Source organism: Bufo gargarizans, chromosome 1 (assembly GCF_014858855.1).
Source record: "Bufo gargarizans isolate SCDJY-AF-19 chromosome 1, ASM1485885v1, whole genome shotgun sequence".
Lineage (NCBI taxonomy): Eukaryota > Metazoa > Chordata > Amphibia > Anura > Bufonidae > Bufo > Bufo gargarizans.
Genome location: NC_058080.1, coordinates 58,957,093 through 58,980,293, shown reverse-complemented (window position 1 = coordinate 58,980,293; position 23,201 = coordinate 58,957,093). Strand labels below are relative to the sequence as shown.

Below are 23,201 nucleotides of genomic sequence, written 5' to 3'. Positions count from 1 at the left end.
TTATTTGCCAAATGTTTTCCCAAACATAAATTTGGCATTTATCGAGATAAATATTTAATAACCCAGTAAATGAACAAAATATCATAAAGGTAAAGTGTAGAACTTTTACATGAATTAACATCGTAAAATATCATAACACAACTTACTGATGATCACGTTTAAAGAAGACAAGGGTCTCACGACTATGCACAAAACATAGGTGTTTTTTTGTTGTTGCAAAAAGCAGCGTATGGCTATAAGGCTAGTTTCACACTAGCGGCGGGGGACTCTGGCAGGCTGTTCCGGCGGGTGAACAGCCTGTTGGATCCATCCTGCTGCTAGATCACGTGTGCCCCCGGAGCGCCACTCTGTCCCCTTTGACTATAATGGGGGCGGGGACGGAGTTCAGGCGGCAGCGCACGCCGAGAGGCAGCCGGACAGACTAAAAGTACTGCGTGCAGTACTTTTAGTCCGGCCACCTTTCAATGTGCGCTGCCGTGCTGCAGTCGGAACTCGGCCCCCATTATAGTTAGTGGGGACGGAGCAGCAGTCCGGGCGCACACGTGAACTAGCGGCAGGACGGATCCAACAGGCTGTTCACCCGCTTTAGTCCCCTCCTGCTAGTGTGAAAGTACCTTTACTTGATGAAGCGTCATGTATATATAAAAAAAAAAAAAAGAAAAAAGAAAAAAGAAAAAAAAAAAAAAAGCTACCTCAAGGCAGCAGAGATCCCAGGAAGGAATATGTCTCTGGTAGCACTGACTTCTTATGTCCTTAAAGCGTATGGAAATGCTATTGCCTGCAAGTAAGCAGCTCGCCTTCTTTCGCAAAGCAGACAGGTCCGTGTGGGGTTCACTGAAGGACTCCACAAGTACTTCAGCCGTCTTGGTGCGTTTCTCAAATACTCACCATCCGTGTTATTGTGACCTGTGACCAAACTACCGCTCAGTCATTTAGTTACCGATGTCTGGCTGAGGCCAGCGCATGGACCAGTTATACCCTCGGTTCATGGAGGGCAATGCATAGTTTGTTCGCCCAAAGCACCCACATTTAGTCTGGCGTGAAAGCGAGGTCACTCTACCCGCAATTTATCCAAAAACCTAAAACCACGCGAGTCCAAAAGAACTGTGTCGTATTCCCCAGCTTTACTGCCACTATGTCTGGACACCTGAAGGAAAGCTGGAGAAGGTAGTGCATTACATAAGGAAGGCCCCGGCCACAGATCAAATGTAGATCGGGTGATACTGTTTGTGAGTCAGTTTTTTCCTGCAGGTTGGACACGATGTGACATTTTTAAGGGCGTCTCGGAGGCACTGGCTGCAGAATATATGACCACATTTGGTAGAAACGATGAGACGTCCACTCTGTGTAATCTATATGGGGAAAAGGAACAAAACAGGGGTTAAGTGGAGAACAGAGAAAAGGACCCAGTCAGTGCAGAAGAGTCCATTGAAACGTTTCTGTATAGGGCTTGTACCACAGAAATGCCATCAGTGTGTATTTTGGTATCTGGTTAATGAACAAGTTAAAGGAGTATTACCATCACACACAATGGGGGCATATCGCTACATGGAGAACGGAGCGGACAGAGCTGTGGCTGTAGGACCCCGGGTTTCCCGGAGTCCGTCCACCACCAAGCACTGCTCTCATACAAGTGAACGGGAGCGCACCGCGCATGTGCGGACCCTGCTCCTATTCATTTCTATGGGGCAGACGGAAATAGCCGAGCCAGTGCTTGGCTATTTTCGGCAGGCACAATGAAATGAATGGAGGGCGGCTGCACATGCGTGGTACGGACTCCATTAATTTCCCGGCTACGTTTTCGTTGTAGGTGCGGGTCCCAGAGGTGGGACCCGCACCTATCAGACAATGGGGGCATAATCTAGCGATATGCCTCCATTGTATGTGATGGCAAAACCCCTTTAACTCCATAGTATGGGTTGTTACCCTTGCAGTGGTATCAATTATTGAAATTTTCTAAATTTCTCCACAATAAAGCATTTAGATTTTTGTTACAATCTTTTCTTCTAAAAACTGAATTTTTACTTGTGTGGCGTCTTGGAGGCGCAGCGTCATTACAAGTGCTTGTTCCAATAATTTGAATGGAACAAGCAGTTGTAATTAGACTGCGCCACTGATGCAAGCGAGACGCCACGCAGTGTGATCTTAAAGAGAAAGTAGCGCTCATATGAACGCCACCTCCTCTTCAAACAGCTGATCGGCGGGGGGTGTCGGGAGTCAGACCCCCACAATCTATATTACTGGCTGCAGAACCCCTTTAATCTTTGGCACCACACTCATATCCCCCTATATTGTTAACACGTTGAGCCATAAATGTATATTTCATCTGACTGCTGGAGCATGGGAGATAAATGCCGATCTTGGCCATTTAACCCCTTAAATTCCATAGTATATATCAACTGCTGCATCAAAGTGAGTGTTTAGACAGTAGATAGGTTTGAAAAGGTTAACCCTTTCATGACTGCGTCTAGAAAAGGCCTGAATGTCCAGGCAATTTTCATGATTTTGTGCACTTGGTGGTTTAATGACCCTAACTTTATTTGTTGGACTAGCAATATAATTTTTGACATGTTTTTTTACTCGACGCTTAGGACTTATTAGCATGGTTTTTTTTTTGGGGGGGGGGGGGGTCTTCCTTTTTTTTGGTTGAATTAGGGGGAAACTGCAAAATCTTATAAAAGTGACCTCTGGAGGACATTGACATTTTTTTTATTTACTTGCACTTCCACTGTAACTGGGGCAACCACAGGAGCCCCAGTTATAGGAGACAACAGCCCCCTGTGGGGGCACTGCACACAGGCAGAGCTGATCACCCTGCAGCTCAGCTCCTGCCCCAAGACACCCGGCGGTCACGTGACTGGCAGCTCCAATAGAAGAAGCGGCTCGGCCGCTTCCTGCTCTCCCTCCTGCGCTCAGGTACTGCTCTCCTGCCTGCACTGGAGAAAGGCAAGACTGGTAATAAACCGCTCCAGTCTTCTCCTCAGGGTCCCCGCCGTGTCTGACAGCCAGGAACATGGCTCCTGCTAGATTGCAGTGCCGTACAGCGCTGGGATTAAAGTGCTGTCTGACCATTTATATATAAGTTCTATCTGCATGGGGTACTTGCAGATAGGACTTCTATAGTCAGTGGGCAGTCGTGAAAGGGTTAAAGATTTGACTTCATACAGTAATAAATACTCCTGAGCAGACAAGGTCTTAACTACAACTACTCACCTCCGAGTAGCCATCCATGCAAATTGGACAGCTGACACTCCCAGACGTTCTGTAGAGACAGGAAACAAGTCACTTAAGGGATGCGAATATGCATTTCACAAAGCAGGGACAGATGGCGAGTAAAGCGCTCCTGCCACTAGCTGTGCTCATACATGGTGCCCCCTTCCTACTCTCATATCCAAGACTTCTCCTGGGCTGCATCAACCCCTAGCATACCAAGCTTTAAAAGAGACGGTCCCCTTCAAAATTCCCCCAAACTACTGTAATCATAACTAGCTTTATAATTTTTATCTTGCTACTTACTTGTATTTCCCCACTGTGTGCCTGCAAACAGGCCATATGACGCAGGCGAATAGAGCCCACTCCATTATATTGTGCGAGCCAAGGCGTTCTCTCTCCGTTCTTTAGCATACAGAGACAGCCCATTTGCCGGCTCTTTCAAGTACCCAGGAGACAGAAAGGTTAATACAAGGCACTTGCTAATGTAATGCGATTGTCCATATTGCCTCCTTTGCTGGCTTGATTCATTTTTCTATCACATTATACACTGCTTGTAACCAGGCGCAATGACCAGCCTGCAATCCAGTAGTGGTGGACGTTCTTGCACACTAGGAAAAAGCACCAACTTCTCTGGTGGCCGGACCATGGGAGGGCACAAAGGCACAGATACACCGCAGCTCCTGTCCCCACTACCTCGTATCTGCGCAGGGGCTGTAACCTCTGGATAGGAGCAGTGTATAATGTGATGGAAAAACCTCACTTCAAGTAAGATTACCAAAATACCAAGCTGATAATCTATACATCTCAACCCCTCTTTCTGACCTCCCTCATCGAGCTGGATACACAGAAGTTGAATGTCTTTCTGCACATATTACAGGTATATTAGTATAATATAAACACTATATCTATCTATATATATATATATATATATATATATATATATATATATATATATATATATATATATATACACACATATACACTTTTTTTTTAATTGTAATTTTTTTTCTTTCTGTGTAGATTGTAAACTTGTGAGTAGAGCCCTGATGCATTATGTCTACATTTTAAAATTCTTAAGGGGTTACCCAAACCTCTAACCCCCCACCCAAAATGCCCAATCCCCCCCAAAGAGAATACTTACCTGGGCCACGACACATGACGTAAGGGGGCAGCTCAACGTCACGACCCGCTTTTGACTGCACCCCCTGTTGCCGTATGTTGTGATCTGCACAACAGGGAAATGTAGTGATGGCCGTAGAGAGATCCGGAAGGACATAGCCGTCAGGGACCAGGTGATTATTCTCTGTGTGAGGGGCCTGGGCATTGTGTGTGTGTGTTATCCAATTGCAGTAAAATGTATACCCTATAATGGTAACTCTGTACTCTAATTTTCCTGCACAGTATGGATTCAGGGTAATAACCTGGGCCAGGTGAGACATCTGGCCATGTATAGCCAGCTTAAAGGGCACTTTTATTTTTAATTTTATTTTTGGGTAGAGTCCAGGTGCAGAAACCACCTTGAACTGCAAAAAATGAAGAGGCAGAAGTGTTCTACTGCTATATCCCTCCACAAAAATGTAAATGTCTCAAGAACTTGTCATGTGGCCTTCAGCATCAATTACAGCTTGACAACGACGTTTCATGCTGTTCACAAGTCGACTTATAGTATGCTGAGGCATGTCATCCCACTGTTCTTGAAGGGCGGCCCTCAGGTCACTGAGGTTTCTGGGGTACAGAATTACGAGCCCCTATACGGCCACTCATCTGATCCCATAGGTTTTCAATGGGATCCAGGTCTGGAGAAAACGCAGGCCCCTCCATTTGAGGCACACCGGTCTCCAGCAGCCGTTCCCTAATGATGTGACCTCGATGAGCTGGTGCATTGTCATCCATGAAGATGAAACTAGGGCTGTGTTGTTCATGCAAAGGCACAATGAATGGATTAATGAGGTTATTCATGTAGAATGGGCTTGACCCTGCACCATTCACAAAGTGTAGGGTAGTTCTGTATTGACTAGACACACCTGCCCACACTGTACCACCACCAAAGGCTCGTCTGGTGACAACAGTGGCTGATGTATAGCTCCTTCCTTGACGTCTCCAACATTGTTGGCAGCCATCATTTCTGCTCAGTGTGAATCGACTTTCATCAGTGAACAGCACTGAGGCCTACTAGTCCCTTGTCCAGCGTAGATGCTCTCTGGCCCATGCAAGACGATGATGCCTGTGCCTGGTGGTGTGGTCAGGTACCCTTGCAGGTCGTCTAGCACGCAGGCCACGCTGTTGGTGAATGGTCCAAAGTGAAACGTTGGTGCCTTTCAACTCCCTTAAATGTGCCTGAAGTGGTGTGGCATTCATCATCCGGTTCGGCGGGGCATTGCTCACAATGAAGCCTGTCATCAGTGTGGGATTTGGACAAAGGACGTCCATTTCTATGTCTTTCTGTGACTCTTCCAGTCTCTCTGTAGCAACCTGCTGATGACACTCAGTGACACTCTAAGCTCAGTGGCCACTTCCGTCCGAGAACATCCTGCTTGAAGCCTCACAATGGCGAGTGACGAGGTAGTGTTGATCAATTGTTAGGTGTCATGTTGGTCTCAGGATGTCAAAATGTGAACAGCATGATGAGGAGGACTGTCCTAATTGAATCAGGAAATGTATTGGGCCATGCAGATAAGGAGCCCGCATCACTCTTTTTCCTACTGCCTCAGTTACGGTGCTGTGAGCTCTCAAAGCTGCACCGAAATACATTGTAAGGACTGCTGGGCTGTTCTAACATAATAGAGAGGACTCATGTGCGCAGCAGTCCCGACAATGTATTTCCACTCAGCTTTGAGTGCCGACAGCGGGGGAACAGGGGGAAAAAAATAGATCTGGACATACCTGTAGTACTACTCATGCAATACTGTAGATAACAGTCCAAAATCGGGATGACCTTGCCTTTAAATCTCTGCTACATCAACCAAGATGGCTGAGATATCTTAACATTTCACACACTGGGCATGCGCCCAGATTCAGAGTGCAAACAGAGACTAAAGAGCACGGCACTCACTGGAGGAGTTCTGCCCCTTTGTTTTAGCAACTGGTGGTATCTCAGCACCCAGACCACCAATTTCCACTGGCTTTATGTCTGCAGAGAGCTTTTTCTGATGATATACATTCTTGAAAGGATTGTCCTAAAGTGTTTTACAACCAGTTTGTTGAGCGTTTCCACTAACCACCAGGAGAAGTGCGAGTGCAGCTCTGAATGTATTTACGAAGAAATGGAACTTATACATCGGTTATTTCTATATATGAGCTGTTAAATGGGGCTCAAAGTTATATAATGACAGATGTTAGATTTGAGTTGTGGTTGGTGATTTTGCATGGAAGAAGAGAAGCTTCGGACTTCCCCTCTGCTGTAGGAATTGTGCCATATAGAGCACCTAAGAAACTGCATCAGCAGATTATACCTTGCGCTGCTATGGTTTACAGGAGGGAGGTCTCTGGATCCTCGACTTCCAAAACCATCATTATCTCGTGTGTCCTCATCATCACTGCTTAGTATACAGCTGGCTGCCTGGCTGGTATTGCGGGCAGTGCTCCTCCTCCGTCTTGGACTTTGGTGTTCTAGAATACAGAGATCTCAGGGTAATTAATGGAATCGTTTTAAATGAAGTTAAAAGTTCAATTATAAAAATATGTGGCAACGACAAACGCAATATTCCAGGTTTGGAAGCAGCCCCTTTAAAAATTTATTATATATATATATATATATATATATATATATATATATATATATATATATATATATATATATATATATATATATACACATACACACACACATATATATATATATATATATACACACACACACACACATATATATATATACACACACACACACACACACACATATAGTTTACCATAACAAATACAACTTTATAAGATGCACTTTACCCCCGTAAAAGTTGAGGGAAAATGGCAGTGCGCCTAAAAAAAAAACAAATACTAGGGGTCTGATCTGAGGCCTGACGTGGGGAGGGGTCTGATCTGAGGCCTGACGTGGGGAGGGGTCTGATCTGAGGCCTGACGTGGGGAGGGGTCTGATCTGAGGCCTGACGTGGGGAGGGGTCTGATCTGAGGCCTGACGTGGGGAGGGGTCTGATCTGAGGCCTGACGTGGGGAGGGAGGGGTCTGATCTGAGGCCTGACGTGGGGAGGGGTCTGATCTGAGGCCTGACGTGGGGAGGGGTCTGATCTGAGGCCTGACGAAGATTGAGCATTTAAATAGGGGGTTCTGATGAAAAATATTTTTTCTTATTTTCCTCATCTAAAACCTAGGAGGATCTTATAAAGCAAAAAATACGGTATATGGTACTGCCCATGTACAATGTATGGGTGGGCCCCAGCACATACTATAGTGCCCAACATTAGGTCCAGTGGGCACCGTGGGGAGGAAGGAAGTTATTAATTTTTTCTGTTAAACGATTTTTTAAGTTAACATTAACAAAACAGTACCATGGATATAGTAGCATAGTTATCAACACAAGTCTAGGAATAAAGGAAAAAGCGCACACGTATCTGTAGCAGAGGGGCAGACATTTTAATGATAGTACAGTGACCCTCACACCAGAATCACCCCTAGAACTGCTACTAGTAGGGCACATTGTGGTAAGAGAAAACAAAACCATATCTATTCAGATTTTTGTGTTATCAACAACCCAATCCTCTCAAAGCCACACGAATCACAATAAGAAGCCAGCCATTGTCTGTGGGAACTCCCATAGAAATGAACAGCGTGGCCGGCTGCTCCGTTCATTTTGGGGAGCTCTACAGGGTATGGGGCCCTGGTTCCAGTGATCGGCGGGGGTCCCAGCAGTAGAACCCCCACCAATCTAATAGTTACCCTCTATCCTGTAGATATGGAAAAGCTGAGAGAAGGCCACAGGTGCCTTCTCAAACAGCTGATCAGCGGGGATCCCCACCAATCAGATACTGACGATCAGTATATACATCTCGGAATGCTCCTTTAACTAAAAGAAAACAAGTCTACAGCACATATCCAACTAACGGACAATCTAGTTTAAGTGCTTCCATTCCATCACAGTATAAATAAATAAAAATATAAAAAAAAAAATGAAAATCATAGAAAAGGTCATCTCTTCCTCCTGGCTCAGCAAGGCCCAGGGCGTGGAGTAATGATGGTAAGGGCAGTACTGCACTGACCCCCACCTCTGCTCAATGTTCAAGGAAAGGGGGGGGGGGATGAGCAACTGAATCAGAACCCCCTAATATTAATCAGATGGTCATTCAGTATAAGACCTCTGTCTACTGTATAGTTTTCGGGTGCTTGGTGTCGGACCCCTTTCCGATCCGTTACTGATGACCTATTTGGAGGATAGGCCATAAATACTCAAGTACCAGAAAGACCCTTTAATCCGTGCAAACTTAACATATGAAAAAGAAAAATCAACTCACCTTCAACAATCTGCTCACGTGTTCCCAAAATAAAGGTGAAGAAAAAAGAAAAAAAAAAAGAAGAAGAATACACAATTACATAAGGCATAAATCCTACGGAGGTAAGCAGTGAGACATTGTACTTTCACCATAACTAAAAGAAAAGTCCATACAAAAAAATTATAATTAACTGCCACAAGACCAATTGTAACTGTAATTTTTTTTTTTCTTTTAGCAAAGCTCTAATTGAAAGTCATTAGGGAGAGTCTGTCTTCAGTCTTCTACTGAGCTCTGAAGACGCCCATGTGCAAGGCTACTTTCACACTCGCGTTTGGTGCGGATCCGTCATGGATCTGCACAGACGGATCCGTTCAGATAATACAACAGTCTGCATCCGTTCAGAACGGATCCGTTTGTATTATCTTTAACATAGCCAAGACGGATCCGTCTTAAACACCATTGAAAGTCAATAGAGGACGGATCAGTTTTCTATTGTGCCAGATTGTACGAGTGAAAATAGATCCGTCCCCATTGACTTACATTGTGTGCCAGGACGGATCAGTTTGGCTCAGTTTCGTCAGACGGACACCAAGCAGCGTTTTGGTGTCCGCCTCCAACGCAAAATGGAGACGGAACGGAGGCAAACTGATGCATTCTGAGTGGATCCTTTTCCATTCAGAATGCATTACGGCAAAACTGATCTGTTTTGGACCACTTGCGAGTAGCCTAACAAATCAGTGAGTGATGGGCAGTGATTGTTACGCTACGTGTACATAGTCAAGTACTGGTGTAGTGATGAGGAAGGCTAGAAGCCTCTGCATGTTACACACAGGCGTCTTCAGCACTCAGTAAAACACTGAAGACAGACCCTCCTTAGAACGCTGTTGGAGCTTTGCCAAGAAGACTCTTTACACCTGTTTTCTAGAAAGAAAAATATAATAATTTAAAGAAGAAAAATCCCTTTCCCTAATAAAAAATACATGACAAAAAAGTTTTAACATCCCTGTCCCTACACTATATAAAAAAAATAACCTAAAATGACAGTTACCCTTTAAGCGCCAGACACAACAATGACAAACATTTGTAATGCGCTTCCCTCACAGGTATAGTTGTGTGGCTGGGGTGACTCAATGTAAAGTCAGAGGCTGCCATATAGGTGCTTGATCGAATTTTGCCTATTGGTAGCCATGGGTAGTGCCTGCGACTTACCCCTAATTGCCAGCTGCAGCTGGGCTACCACTGTTTCAGGTTGCAAGCACAGGCGCAGACTGGCAATTAGTAGTACACAGTATGTCGAATGCTACCTGTGGCCACTAAAAGATGTTAGTAATTTTAAGGAAGGCCATGCATCTGAGCAGCATTTTTTGCGGCTCGGATGCGGACCCATTCACATAAAAAAATAAAAAATAGAACATGTCCTACTGTCCAGCACTCAATAGTATCACAGACAAGGATAAGACTGTTCTATTACGTGCCGGACGTTCCGTTCTGCACAATGCAGAACGCACACGGCCGGCATCAGTGTTTTGTGGATCCGCAATTAGTGGCCTAAAATTAATAAAAATTGGTATGGCTGCCTCAGTTATATGATCAATCTGCTGCTATCCAATGTGTAGGCACACACAGGACATTATAAAATCCACATAAGTTAGGCTACTTTTACACCAGCTTTTACACCAGATCTGTTATGGATCTGCAAAAAAACGCTTCCGTCCCGATAATACAACCGTCTGCATCAGTTATGAACGGATCCGGTTGTATTATCTTTTAAAACAGCCAAGACGGATCAGTCATGAACACCATTGAAAGTCAATGAGGGACGCATCAGTTTTCCATTGTGTCACAGAAAACGGATCCGTCCCCATTGACTTGCATTGTGGATCATGACGGATTTGTCTTGCTCCACACATCGCGGACAGAAAAACGCAGATTGCAGCGTTATTCTGTCCACAATGGGGACGCAACTAAACAGAACGGAAAGTATTCTGGAGCATTCCGTTTCGTTCAGCTTTGTCCCCATTAACAATGAATGGGGACAAAACAGAACGAAACAGAAAGCGCAGATGTGAAAGCAGCCTTATGTGAGGGTTTGTTGTGGATTTTGCCATGGATTTCACCTTGTTCACCTGGTCGTGAATTTCTTAAGATTTTTACAGAAGTGTGTGAACTACATTTGCGAAAGTCCCAGTCACATTGCTGGTACTGTAAAACACTATGGAGTTCCCCACACGGAAATCCACAGAGTGTCTGTCCCGTGAGAGAATTTCACTTAAATTGCAGTAGACAAAACTGTCGCTTATCAGTAGTGCTAACTTTTCGGGGCTCATGTAACGGCACGTGTATATGCTGCCAGCTCGGGCAATGATAACCTATAGCATAAGTGCTATAATCACCAAGAAGACCAAGTCTTAGGCTGAGTCCATACGAGTGTTTTGAAATCCGGCAGAGGAACAGCATGGCGGATCTCAAAACCCTGATGTGTATGTAGCTTTACAGAGTATTTAAGAGTAAGGAAGCACTTACAACCACAGAGTCATTGTGTGTTAAGTCGACAACCACTGGCTCTAATGATTCGCACGTCAGATCAACAACTTCCTCTCCTGTCCAAAAAAAATAAATATGTAAAGCTCATCACATCAAAAGAAGAAAATATTAGGTTTCCTCGGCCGAGTCATTTGAAAAACGCTGGCTTTTGGACAATTTTGACCACTTCCTGTTGACCATCGGGGACTTTATGAATCACCCATGTAACAAAATGCCAAACAATGGCAGATATCTGTAAGAAAAGTTGATACGTCATGTTGCATATTCTCTGCAGTTATTGGGTGCGGTCGTTGCAAAGTTGTTCATACTGAATGTCAGCTGTGCATCCCATCAATCAAATCTCTGAACAGGCAGGGATTGATTGGCGACTTGTCCTTTTAAAGGGGTTTTCCGACATTTTAATACTAATTACCTATCCTCAGGGTAGGTCATCAGTATCTGATCAGTGGTGATCTGGCACCCAGGACCCCTGCTGTTCAGCTGCTTGAGAGGGCACCTGCGCTCACAGTCACCATGGCCTTCTTCTTGCAGCTCACCAAGCACAGCGCCGCACATTGTAGCTGTGCTTGGTATCTCACTCAGCCCCATTCACTTCCTAGCTGCGCCTAGGCCACAAGACCGATGAACGTGTCGTCACATGGCCTTGGTAAGCTGCGAGAAGGCCGTAGCACTCACAGGAGCGTCTGTGCCTTCTCAAACAGCTGATCGGCGGGGGTCTTGGGTGTCCGATCTCCACTGATAAAGGTATGTGTCCACCTTCATAAAAAAAAATTTGTGCCACTAAATCTATGGAAGAACTCTGCAGTATATCTTAATTAAAATGCATTTTTTTTTTTTTTTTTACAGTCCCTATACAAACTAATGGTTTCCATGGAAATCAACAGCAAACAACCGTTTGGTAGAAGTAGAGGACAGGCAGAAGGGTGGATGACTGCAAGATCAGACTGCACAGGGTTCGTTTGCTGCCCGTTACTATGGAGACACATAGGTCTGCACAGGAGCTGTATAGACAACACAGTGGGACATTTTTAGTTAAAACCGCTTACAGGGGTTGTCCGGTTTCAGAGCTGAATCCAGACATTCCTCCATTTTCACCCAGGCAGCACCCCCGGACTTCAGCATCGGAGCAATTCATGCTCCGATGCTCTCCTTTGGCCTGCGCTGGATCGCGCAGGGCAAAGGCATTTTCAGGAGTTCCAGTGACGTACCAGGGCTCTCCATGGGGCTGCCAAGAAGCCCGGTGACGTCACAGTAACTGATGGGCGGGATTTAGCGCTGCCCTAACCAGTAAAACGGCTAGCGTTAAAGCGCGCCCATAAGAGCCGGTGACGTCACCGAACACACCGCCGGGCCCGTGCCCTGCGCGATCCAGCGCAGGGCAAGGGAGCGCATCGGAGCATTAGATGCTCCAATGCTACCATCAGGGGGGCTGCCTGGGTGAAAAGATCTGAAGATCTGAACCTCTGAACCCGAACAACCCCTTTAAGGACAGGGACTATTTTCATTTTTGTTTTTTTTCTCCCCACATTTTAAAGAGCCATAGCTTTTTTTTTTTTTGCGGGGCTACATCGGATGTTTTGATAACTTTTTTTATTTAGTTTTTTATTTACCAGTCACATGGCGATAAGAGGGATTTTTTGTTCTGGGATAAGTTTTATTCATTAATAACACCATATAATTTAGCACAGCTTGTATTGGAAAATGGGGGGGGGGGGGGGGGGGAGAAGAAAAATAAAAAATAAAAAATAAAAAAAAGCAATTTCACCTTTTTGTGCATCGCCATATTCTGACAGTCATAATGTTTTAATTTTTAATTTTTCCATATACAGACAGATCTGTGCGAGGGCTTATTTGTTGCGGGGCTACATTGGATGTTTTGATCACTTATTTATTTATGGGGGGGGGGGGGGGGCGACGACATTGGGCATGAAAAAACAGCAAATCAGCCATTTTAATTTTTTCCTTGTTACAGCATTTACCGCACACAAATCAATGTTTTTATAGTTTGGGCATTTTCAGGCGCAGCAATACCAACTATTTTTAATTTTATATATAAAATTTGCAAAGGGGATGATTCTAAGTCGCTGTGGGTCCTTTGAGCCCCCTCTCTCTGTCCAATCCCCCACAGATGCCGTGGTCACTAATGACAGCAACATCTGAGCGGTTAAAGGGGTATTCCAACCTTACAGATTGGGGGCATATCGCTAGGATATGTTCCCTAAAGTTTGATAGGTGCATGTCTCACCTTTGGTACCCACACCTATACTTAGAAAGGAGCCCGCAGAGCGTCTGTGTGTACACCGCGCACTGTGCGGCCGGCCCTCCATTCATTTCTATGGGACTGCTGAAAATAGCTGAGGCCTATTTTTGTAAGGGCTCTTTCACACTTGCGTTCTTTTCTTCCGGCATAGAGTTCCGTCGATAGGGCTCTATGCCGGAAGAATCCTGATCAGTTTTATCCTAATGCATTCTGAATGGAGAGAAATCCGTTCAGGATGCATCAGGATGTCTTCAGTTCAGGATCGGTAAGTTTTCTGGCCGGAGAAAATACTGCAGCATGCTGCGCTTTTTGCTCCGGCCAAAAATCCTGAACACTTGCCGCAAGGCCGGATCCGGAATTAATGCCCATTGAAAGGCATTAATCCGGATCCGGCCTTAAGCTAAACGTCGTTTCGGCGCATTGCCGGATCCGACGTTTAGCTTTTTCTGAATGGTTACCATGGCTGCCAGGACGCTAAAGTCCTGGCAGCCATGGTAAAGTGTAGTGGGGAGCGGGGGAGCAGTATACTTACCGTCCGTGCGTCTCCCGGGGCGCTCCAGAGAGACGTCAGGGCGCCCCACGCGCATGGATGACGTGATCGCATGGCACGTCATCCATGCGCATGGGGCGCTCTGACATCATTCTGGAGCGCCCCGGGAGCCGCACGGACTAAGTATACCGCTCCCCCGCTCCCCACTACTACTATGGCAACCAGGACTTTAATAGCGTCCTGGCTGCCATAGTAACACTGAACGCATTTTAAAGACGGATCCGTCTTCAAATGCTTTCAGTTCACTTGCGTTTTTCCGGATCCGGCGTGTAATTCCGGCAAATGGAGTACACGCCGGATCCGGACAACGCAAGTGTGAAAGAGGCCCTAAATGAAGAAGTGGTGGCTGTGCTTGCATGGTGCGCTTCCCAATCATTTCAATGAGAGTTCCGAAAAGAGTCCAGCGCTCCGCTCCTATAGAAATGAATGGAAGGCGGACACATATGCACGGTGTGCCCGCCGACACTTTGCGTGCTCCATTCTAAGTATAGAACATTGGGAACAATCCCAGTATCCCAGGGAACATATGCACCCAATGTCCAAGATGGAAATAACCCTTTAAATGACCGGAATTGAAGTCATCTCTATTCACGGCCACTGCCAACGAGTGCCTGCTGTATTACCCAGAGGGCACCCGCCATGTTTGGGGAGAGCTCCATACACATTACCTTCATGCTCATGATGTACAGGTATGTCATGGTGGTTTAAAGGATTGACATCTATTGCAATGTTGCTTTATTTTTTATTTATTGGGGCAAAAATAAAAAATAATGTTTGCAAAGGTCGTAGCATTTAAATCTGGGATGGATACACACGAGCTTTCAGCATGTTCAACAGTTTACTAGAAAGACGACTATACAATTACATGAACATTAGGATCACAAACAAATACTCTGCCCAAAGCAGAGTTAAAGCACAAGGTTCACGGGCACACATACCGCTTTCTTCAACTTCAATGGGTTCAGCCACTGTCGCCATTGAGCTGGTTGTACTCGCACCTCTCCTCCTTCTCTGAGAAGAACGCGATTTGCCCGCCTCTGATGCCTTACGTTTTCTCTGACCCTAAGCACCAAGAAAATGGAAAATTAAAGATCCGAAGCATTCCACCAAATAGTCAATGTGATCCTGGGAGCCAGTCGTGACCTCATTTTGCCCATTTAATTAAAAAAAATGAAAAAAAATATATAAAAAGCGCAACAAAGATAGTTTCAGATAACATCCACGACAACCCCTCTCCCTGTGTTCTATTGGGGTAAATGAGTGTGAATAGCTCAGTAAAAGGCAACCTCAAATACATCAGTGCTAAAACATCTCCTCCACCAGCCAGGACCACAGGCAGTATTGTGAGGGAGACACAAGGGTTAAATCGTTAATTAAGGAAGCGGTTAGCATTGGCATACTACAAGCAGAATGGTTTTGGGCGGCGTTTATTTTTATTTATTTTTTTCAACCGGCAAAATGTTCAGACCCCCAACTAGAATACTCACTGAGCTCATGGTGGCTTTGGAGAGCAAGTTAGACACAAAAAAGTGATAGAAACACCATAAAGAGTGCAGAAAGAGTACGACTCAGCTCCTTAGCGTGCAGGGCTTCTCAGAGAGGACAATGACAGAGAAAAATCCAAGTTCTTACAAGGTGGCTCTTCGAGACCTGTGAAAGAAACATGGACAGCGCCGCATTAAACGATATTTCTATAGGCAGTACACAGAGGGTTTACCCAGAGCTTGTAGCCAGCAGAATTTCGGTAACATTTGAATGGGTTGCAGAATTCATCTGAGCCCTCTGTACGCCAGTCTTACACCAAAGGACGCCGGAGTAAGCAGTGCACCCCTCTTAATATGCCAGACATATCTTTGCCTGTCCCTGCACCAGAAATTGAAATCTATGCTTTAGGCAGGCGTAGATTTGGGCTATAATTTTATACCAATTTCCGACAAATTACAATAAATCTGTTTGGCCAGTGGGGGTGCCATCCCTCATGTCTAACCCTGCCCACTTACCTTGGTACTTTATACAAGTGGGGAGAGAAGTAAAGTGTTTAACTGATCCGACACAGCCTGCCAAGGGTCACTGCATTTGGCCTAGCCAGATACTGACCATCACCTCCCGACCCAATAACTATAATGGGATCCGGACACTTTCCAGCATTAGTGCCGGTTTTCAGCCAGACAAAAAAAAACATTGCATGAAACGGTTTTCGTATGGCTGAAACATGGCACTTATACCGGAAACCATCCGGATCCAATTATAGTCAATGGGGCCTGGCAGCCAAATTCAGTATCTGGCTAGGCTGGATCCGGTGAACTGTAGCCTGCGCCAGTACAGCCTGCCGAATCCATTAAACCCAAGTGTACCTGCCCTTAAAGGGGTTTTCCGGGAGTTCAATATTGATGACCTAACCTCAAGATAGGTCAGCAATATCAAATCGGCGGGAGGACCACCCCTGGCACACTCGCCAATCAGCTGTTTGAGGAGGTCGTGTCGCTGGCGCGAGAGCTGCATCTTTTTTACTGCATGCCGTCCAGCTTGTGGAGGTGGTGCAGGAAAATTACAACTGTTCACTTAAATGGGACAATCAGTTGTAATTTTCCTCCGTTTTGGGAGTCGGACGCAGAGTTGATCTGATACTAATGGCTTAGGGCTCATGCACATGACCGTATGTATTTTGCGGTCCGGAAAACATACGGATGATGTCCGTGTGCATTCCGTATTTTGCAGAATGGAACAACTGGCCCCTAGAAATGAATAATTCTGCATATGGTCCGCAAAAAAGCGGAACGGAAAGAAAATACAGTCGTGTGCAAAACCCCCCACCCACGCCCCCAGGCGAAGTGAAGAACAGAAAAAGCAAAGCAGTGCCCCAATAGTCATAAAGGAAATATAGTCCTTGCTTAAAGAGGACCTTTCACTACTGTACAAACTAAAAACTAACTAGATCAGTGGGCAGAGCGGCGCCCAGGGGTCCCCCTGCACTTACTAGTATGCCTGGGCGCCGCTCCGTTCGCCCGGTATAGGCTCCGGTGTCTGCGCTCCCTCTGACTGATTTTTTGTAGGAGGCGTGTCCCTTGCTGCAGTGCTGGCCAATCACAGCGCACAGCTCATAGCCTGGCTATGAGCTGTGCGCTGCGATTGGCCAGCACTGCAGCAAGGGACACGCCTCCTACAAGAAATCAGTCAGAGAGAGCGCAGACACCGGAGCCTATACCGGGCGAACGGAGCGGCGCCCAGGCATACTAGTAAGTCCAGGGGGACCCCTGGGCGCCGCTCTGCCCACTGATCTAGTTAGTTTTTAGTTTATACAGTAGTGAAAGGTCCTCTTTAAAGGGGTTGTCTGGTGGAAACTGGACAACCCTTGGATTCCACCTGCAATAAAGAACTGGTAAGTACTTACCTAGGAGACCCAGCACCACCACACGGACGGGCTCCGTTTACCTGACTGCTGCGGTGCTGCCATGTTGACAACATGAGACGGCTGCTACCAATCACTGGCCTCAGAGGTGCACCCGGAGGCAAACTCTATATGCCTCCATGTGGAATCGGATGCATATCACACATATTTAGATATTATATATAGATGCTCTATTATAACAGTCTTTGGGTTTGGGCTCTGCACAGTCTGGAGGTGGTACAGAGCCATAATACAGCCTTGTGCACTCAGCCGAATACAGAACAACCTGCCAGCGCTGCTATACAATGAGGTCACTATGGGAAGGCTAGGCGTTAAAGAGGTGACGGTGGACTAGAAGACTGTCCCAACACGATTCTGTGCCCTGGCCCAGTGGACATGGCACTGCGGAGGATACTAGGCGCCCAGCACTACGCTGCATATCCGTTTATAAAGCTTCCAATTACACGACTGTTACTTTGGATGTGACAAGAGAAAACCTTCATAGGCTAGGAACACGGGAACTAACCTTTTCAAGAGACCAGCAAACCAGACGTTCTTTCACCGACCTGCCAAAATAAGTCAGAAACATGGAATTATTAACAGGCATCAGGGTCAGCACAGCAGGAGCATCTCTCAGCTCTGCCCATACCAAGATGGCACCCGAGGGAGACGTGCACGCTACATCTGTGCAAGTCTCGGAAGAGAACTTGGCGCAGACACCAAGGGAAAGATTTATCCTACGTGCAGCCTTGATATCCCCTGCGCTGCTGGAGGAGGAGGTGCACGCCTCGTCATAAATTAGGTGCACTACCTGGCAGTCCGTGTGACTAACCAGAAATCTACGACAGCTCCGAGCTGCCAGAGATTTCTGGCTTCATTTACCCCAGAAAACTGGTGTAAATGAAAATAAATTTGTCGGGCGGCTGGTCACACCTGCTTGAAGGAAAAGTCGAAAACACATAGGGAGAAATTATCAAGACTGGCGCTTTCTGCGGCGAGAAGAGAGGCACTTAGGCCTTTTTTTTCTCCTTCAACAAGTCGCAGTTAAAAAGACAAACACACAGCTTGCGACTTTTTAAAGCCACTTTTCAGGTGCGAGGGGGATGATAGATCTCCCCCCGAGACGCAGTGAAGCCCAAAAGAGCGTGGTTTTGGCATGCGTCGGTGGGCTGTGCCTTTATTGTAAGGCCCAGCTTTCAAGTATTCAAACGTATGCCCCCGAAGGAAAGCCCAGCAGAGGGCTAAATGTGGTGGAAACCCGGCCTTAGATGGTTGGCCCATCCTGCCTAAATCTGCAGGTTCGGCTGCCGTTCTTCTATTGTATTTGCCATATCCAAACCAATTTCTATCACAGAGATGTACATATCCCCTGGGTGCTCCACAGCGAGTGGCATCTGCTGCATTCTAGGTCTCTCAGACCCCTTGGGGCACAACCTGCGGCCATGAAAACTACACATACAGCACTTGCTCTGCTACTGTTTAGTGTTGGCGCCCAACCTGTGTCCCTCCAGCTGTTGCAAAACTACAACTCCCAGCATGTCCTGCTTAGCCGTGGCTTTCTTAACCAAGCAGTTCCGTCCGTGTATTCTGTCTATCCGTTATTATGTCGCCCTCCACTTTACATTAGTCACCTGTGAATCCAAATGTCAAAGAGGCTCCATCATAGCGACCGTCCTACACAAAGAGCGAAGTCAAGTGAGCCCACCGATTTTGACAGGACTAGCTTATGTGTATGGTGGTATGTCTGAAGAAAGAAGGAGCGGGCATGTTACATATAACAATGCCCAACCCTTTGTTCTGACTGGAGTAAAAGCTCCCAGACACTCAAAGGTTGGATGAGCCCCACTGACTACATCAGGACTGGCCGACTATCTTATGTGCATTGGGACCTCCTGACTACCCCCCCTCCAGATGAGGTTGAGAGACATCTGTTGTGATCAGACATGCTGAATTCTTCCATGCCCGACCCTTACGTCTTATAAAAGATATGCCGCTGTCTGAGGAGTTTAGCACCGGCTTACTCTCCGCTCCCCATTAGGGCTCATGCACACTAACAGATTTTTTTTTCTACGTCCATTCCGTTTTTTGCAGCCCATATGTGGAACAATTTCTTCAATGGGGCAGCAAAAAAACGGAATTGACTCGGTGTGCATTCTGCGTCCGTGAGCCTTTCCACAAAAAAAAACAATTGTCCTATTATTGTCCGCATTACAGACAAGGATAGGACTGTTCTATTAGGGGCCGGCTGTTCCGTTACGTAAAATGCAGAATGCACACGCCCTGTGTCTGTGATTTGACGATCTTGAGATTCTGCAATTTTGCGGACTGCAAAAACGTCAATGGCCATTTGCATGAGCCCTTAAGTGCAGATCATTCTCCAGGGCGCGCACCGCCTGGCTTCCCTCCACACTTCACCCAGACCCACCCTAAAAGAATAACTCGCCCTATTCTCAAATACTAAACTCCAGTATACTTTCAGAACCAGTAAAACCTCCATAAAAATCCACCAAGAAGGTGACGTGCTACGCAACCCGACTACTGGGATCTGCAACGGCCATCAACAACGCAGAGCGACTAAACAGTGCGGACTTCTTTCGTTTAATCAGTGCCCGCTGCAGCCCATATAGCCACAGGGCGGCTGCTTCACGACTGTGACATGACCGTGCTGCAGGCTGGTACTCTAAGGGCTCATGCACACGACTGCAAATTGCGGAACCACAAAACACGGATACCGGCCTGTGCGTTCCGCCAGCCCACAATAGAACAGTCCTATCCTTGTCGGTTATGAGGACAATAATAGGAAACGCTATTTATTTTTTTTGCAGAACGGACATACGGAAACGGAACACACAATTCCGTTTTATTGCAAAGAAAAAAAAATGGAATGGATATGGACAAAAAATACGTTTGTGTGCACGAGCCCTACAGGGGAGAGTATTACTGAATGTACATGCAGCAGACGAGCGGGCAACGATCGGGATCCAACATTCATAGGAGAGCAGGTCCCAATCATTGCTCTCTCCCCGTGTAACAGCGCCTTTACTGCAGCCCCCAGTACTACACCAGTGAGCTGCACACAAAAGGCCAGGATTCCCAGCAAACAGCTGTGTGCAACACTCAGGAGAGGGTATCGTCCTAAGGGGACAGCCACATGTGCCAACATGCAGAATGCCACAGAGATGCTCCCGTTTTTGAATCGGTCCCCACCCGCGATGTGGTGTGCAGGCGGTCGGTGCCCGTATATTGCGGACGCGCTGTTTGCGTGCCACAATACAGGCATGTGCATGAGGTCTTAGTAAGTAACTGCAAACCCTTCAACTGTAACATCAACTCTGGAGCGTCTATTGTTAGGACTCCATGATGTGCCATTCCTCTATTAACCCTTCTAGAAGTTGATGAATGACGTGTCAGCAGTCTGTAATAAAGGTCCAGATGGGTGTTACCAGTGTCTGAATAACCCTTTAGGCTCCTTTCACACAAGTGAGTTTCCCGTGCGGGTGCAATGCGTGACGTGAACGCATTGCACCCGCACTGAATCCTGACCAATTCATTTCAATGGGTCTGTGTACATGAGCGTTTATTTTTATTTTTCAGGCATCAGTTCTGCGTTGCGGGAAAAACGCAGCATGTTCTATATTCTGCGTTTTTCACGCAGCCCTGGCCCCATAGAAGTGAATGGGGCTGCGTGAAAAACGCATTGCATCCGCAAGCACCCTGAATGCATCCGGACCTAATCCGTCACGCTCGTGTGAAAGAGTCCTTAGGGAAGGTTCACAAGGAGGTTTTGAGGCATATTTTCATCCAGGTTTTTCATCCAAAGCCAGAAGCGGATCCAGACGTACAAGTCCTTCATCCAATCCCTTTTGATTCCACTGCTGGCTTTGGTTGAAAAACCTGCCTCAATCTCCTCCAAAACCCGGTGTGAACCTTCCCTTATTACACACTGCTAGCAATTCATTCATAAACCTCTAGCAGGAATAATAGAGGGATGGTACACGTTCCAGAATGGTTATTACATGAGGAATGCGAGTACTTACAAAAAACCTGAGCTGTCAGGAGAGGTGACGGCTCCTGCATCCGATATACGTCTCCGGTCCGGCGTGCTATATATCGCTCTAGTTTATGCCTCTGCATGGAATAGCGTCGTCTACTAGGACAGAATGGAAAGAAAAAACGTAGGCCGACCTATTATAACAAGGCATCGCGGAGCTCCCCTATAATAACACTACTAATAGTCTAAGACTCTAAGGAATACGAGAGCCATTTTCTCAGGTAGACCGGAAAGTGAAACTAACGACCGGACGGTGACATCTCCTCGGCGGTATATGCCTCGCCACTGCCATGACATTGCAGCGCTACCGTAAAGCATCACATGACGGAAAATTAGGTGTGACAGGACTATTGGGGTCGCAGGCCTCTCTCCAGGGTCCAGGGTCTACACAGGGCAGCCATCTTGGATCCTATAAATGACACTATATATGTGATCGTCTGACTGGAGGATGTATAGAGGAAAGTGCAGCATTCAGGAACCTAGGAGAGCTGGGTGACAGGCCTGTATAAAGCTGCACTGGTGGGTCACCCAGCTTTCCCAGACACAGACAGGCCACTGACTCCCATGGGCCTATACAGGAGCCTCAATGACCTCTACCAGTGAGTCGCCAGCCGGCTCTGAGGCCTACCTACTATATAACCCACTGGGCCCCAGCAATGTCAGTGTGTGGGCCCCTCCACCGGGTCACATGACTGACACCTCTGCCCCCTCCTCCCTTCAGGACACTGCCCGCCGCTCACCCTCATTAGCAGCTCTCTCCCGGTCACGCTCCAGTCCAGACGTTAAAACCTTCCCGGCCACATCTGGTACACTAGCAACTGTCTCGGTTTTTTTTTTTTTTTTTTTTTTCAAATCGTTTCGGTTTCCGCTTCCGTGAATAGCATTCAGAGAATTGTAGTGTCTGTGCAGAAATGCTTTAGTACGCATGTGCGCATTGTAAGCGCATGCGCACCAGTATGGTGTCGTGACACTGTCAGGAGGGCGCGCTACCTCTGTTGGACTGCAGAGGGCAGCACAGCTATGAAGATGGCTTACTTCAGGAAGTCACGTGATTATTTACGTCACGCAGTCCATCAGTATATATTGTACAGGAGAGGGGGTGTGTGAGACAAGGACGGGGAGGGTGATAGACACCATTACTAACGTATAGTGTAATGGTTTTTGTTTTTTTTTTGTTTTTTTTGCTGCAATTTTTCTTGTACCCATCCAGTCATCCAACTTAAAGGGGTGGTCCACCTTTGAATAGTTTTTATATATTTTTTTTTCTGGCAAACTGCAGGGAGGCTAACCAAATAATAAACCTTTCCAGACCCCTCCAGTTTCACCCCTGCCGCCATCCTCCAGCTGTGGTAAAACTACGACCCCCAAGATGCCCCCTTACTTGGCTGTTCTCAGAACTCCATAGAAATGAATGGAGCATGCTGGGAGTCGTAGTTTCACCACAGCTGGAGTGCCGGAGGTTAGCTGTCACTGGTGTAGGTGATGTCCTGTATACTGGTGAAGCCAAGACCGTCTCCAGGTCTACAGGGGCCATTGGACAAAGGAATCTCAAGGGACCCCTTCGCCGTGTGCAGTGCAGTTTCTAGGTAAAATTTCTCTCAGGGCGAGTGTCAAAAAAACTCCCCCCCCCCCCCCCTTCAAAACTGCTCGATGAAATACATTGTAAAAAATGTTCAACCACATTGCACGGACGGTCACAGTGACGCATCCAGTGACCCACAGACTCAGGCTCTCACTCACAGCAGGCTTCCTTA

General features: G+C 46.6%; 1 protein-coding gene across 3 annotated transcripts; it reads right to left on the bottom strand.

Moving 5' to 3' along the window:
• Positions 1 to 325: 325 nt before the first annotated feature.
• RNF4 (ring finger protein 4) lies at positions 326 to 22,342 on the bottom strand. 3 transcript variants are annotated; one of them, XM_044295544.1, is made up of 9 exons: positions 22,188 to 22,342; positions 17,923 to 17,962; positions 15,641 to 15,658; positions 14,947 to 15,070; positions 11,178 to 11,254; positions 8,676 to 8,685; positions 6,666 to 6,822; positions 3,214 to 3,262; positions 326 to 1,352 (listed from the first exon to the last, which is right to left on the bottom strand). In XM_044295544.1, exons 4-9 carry the CDS (start codon positions 14,984 to 14,986, stop codon positions 1,203 to 1,205), a joined length of 483 nt encoding a protein of 160 aa, XP_044151479.1. In that variant the 5' UTR covers positions 14,987 to 15,070; positions 15,641 to 15,658; positions 17,923 to 17,962; positions 22,188 to 22,342; the 3' UTR covers positions 326 to 1,202. The 3 variants fall into 3 exon arrangements, with proteins under 3 accessions (XP_044151479.1, XP_044151473.1, XP_044151482.1); XM_044295538.1 differs by having other exon boundaries at positions 15,496 to 15,658; positions 22,188 to 22,341; XM_044295547.1 differs by lacking the exon at positions 15,641 to 15,658.
• Between the last annotated feature and the right edge of the window lie 859 nt (positions 22,343 to 23,201).

What these genes read in the sequence shown, in the direction of transcription:
- RNF4 (XM_044295538.1), bottom strand. An exon ending in CATTGAAGTTGAAGAAAGCG is followed by an intron (nt 11,255 to 14,946) that starts GTATGTGTGCCC and finishes TTTTTTGGACAG; the next exon opens with GAGAGGAAGTTGTTGATCTG. An exon ending in GTAAACCATAGCAGCGCAAG is followed by an intron (nt 3,263 to 6,665) that starts GTATAATCTGCT and finishes CTGTCTCTACAG; the next exon opens with AACGTCTGGGAGTGTCAGCT.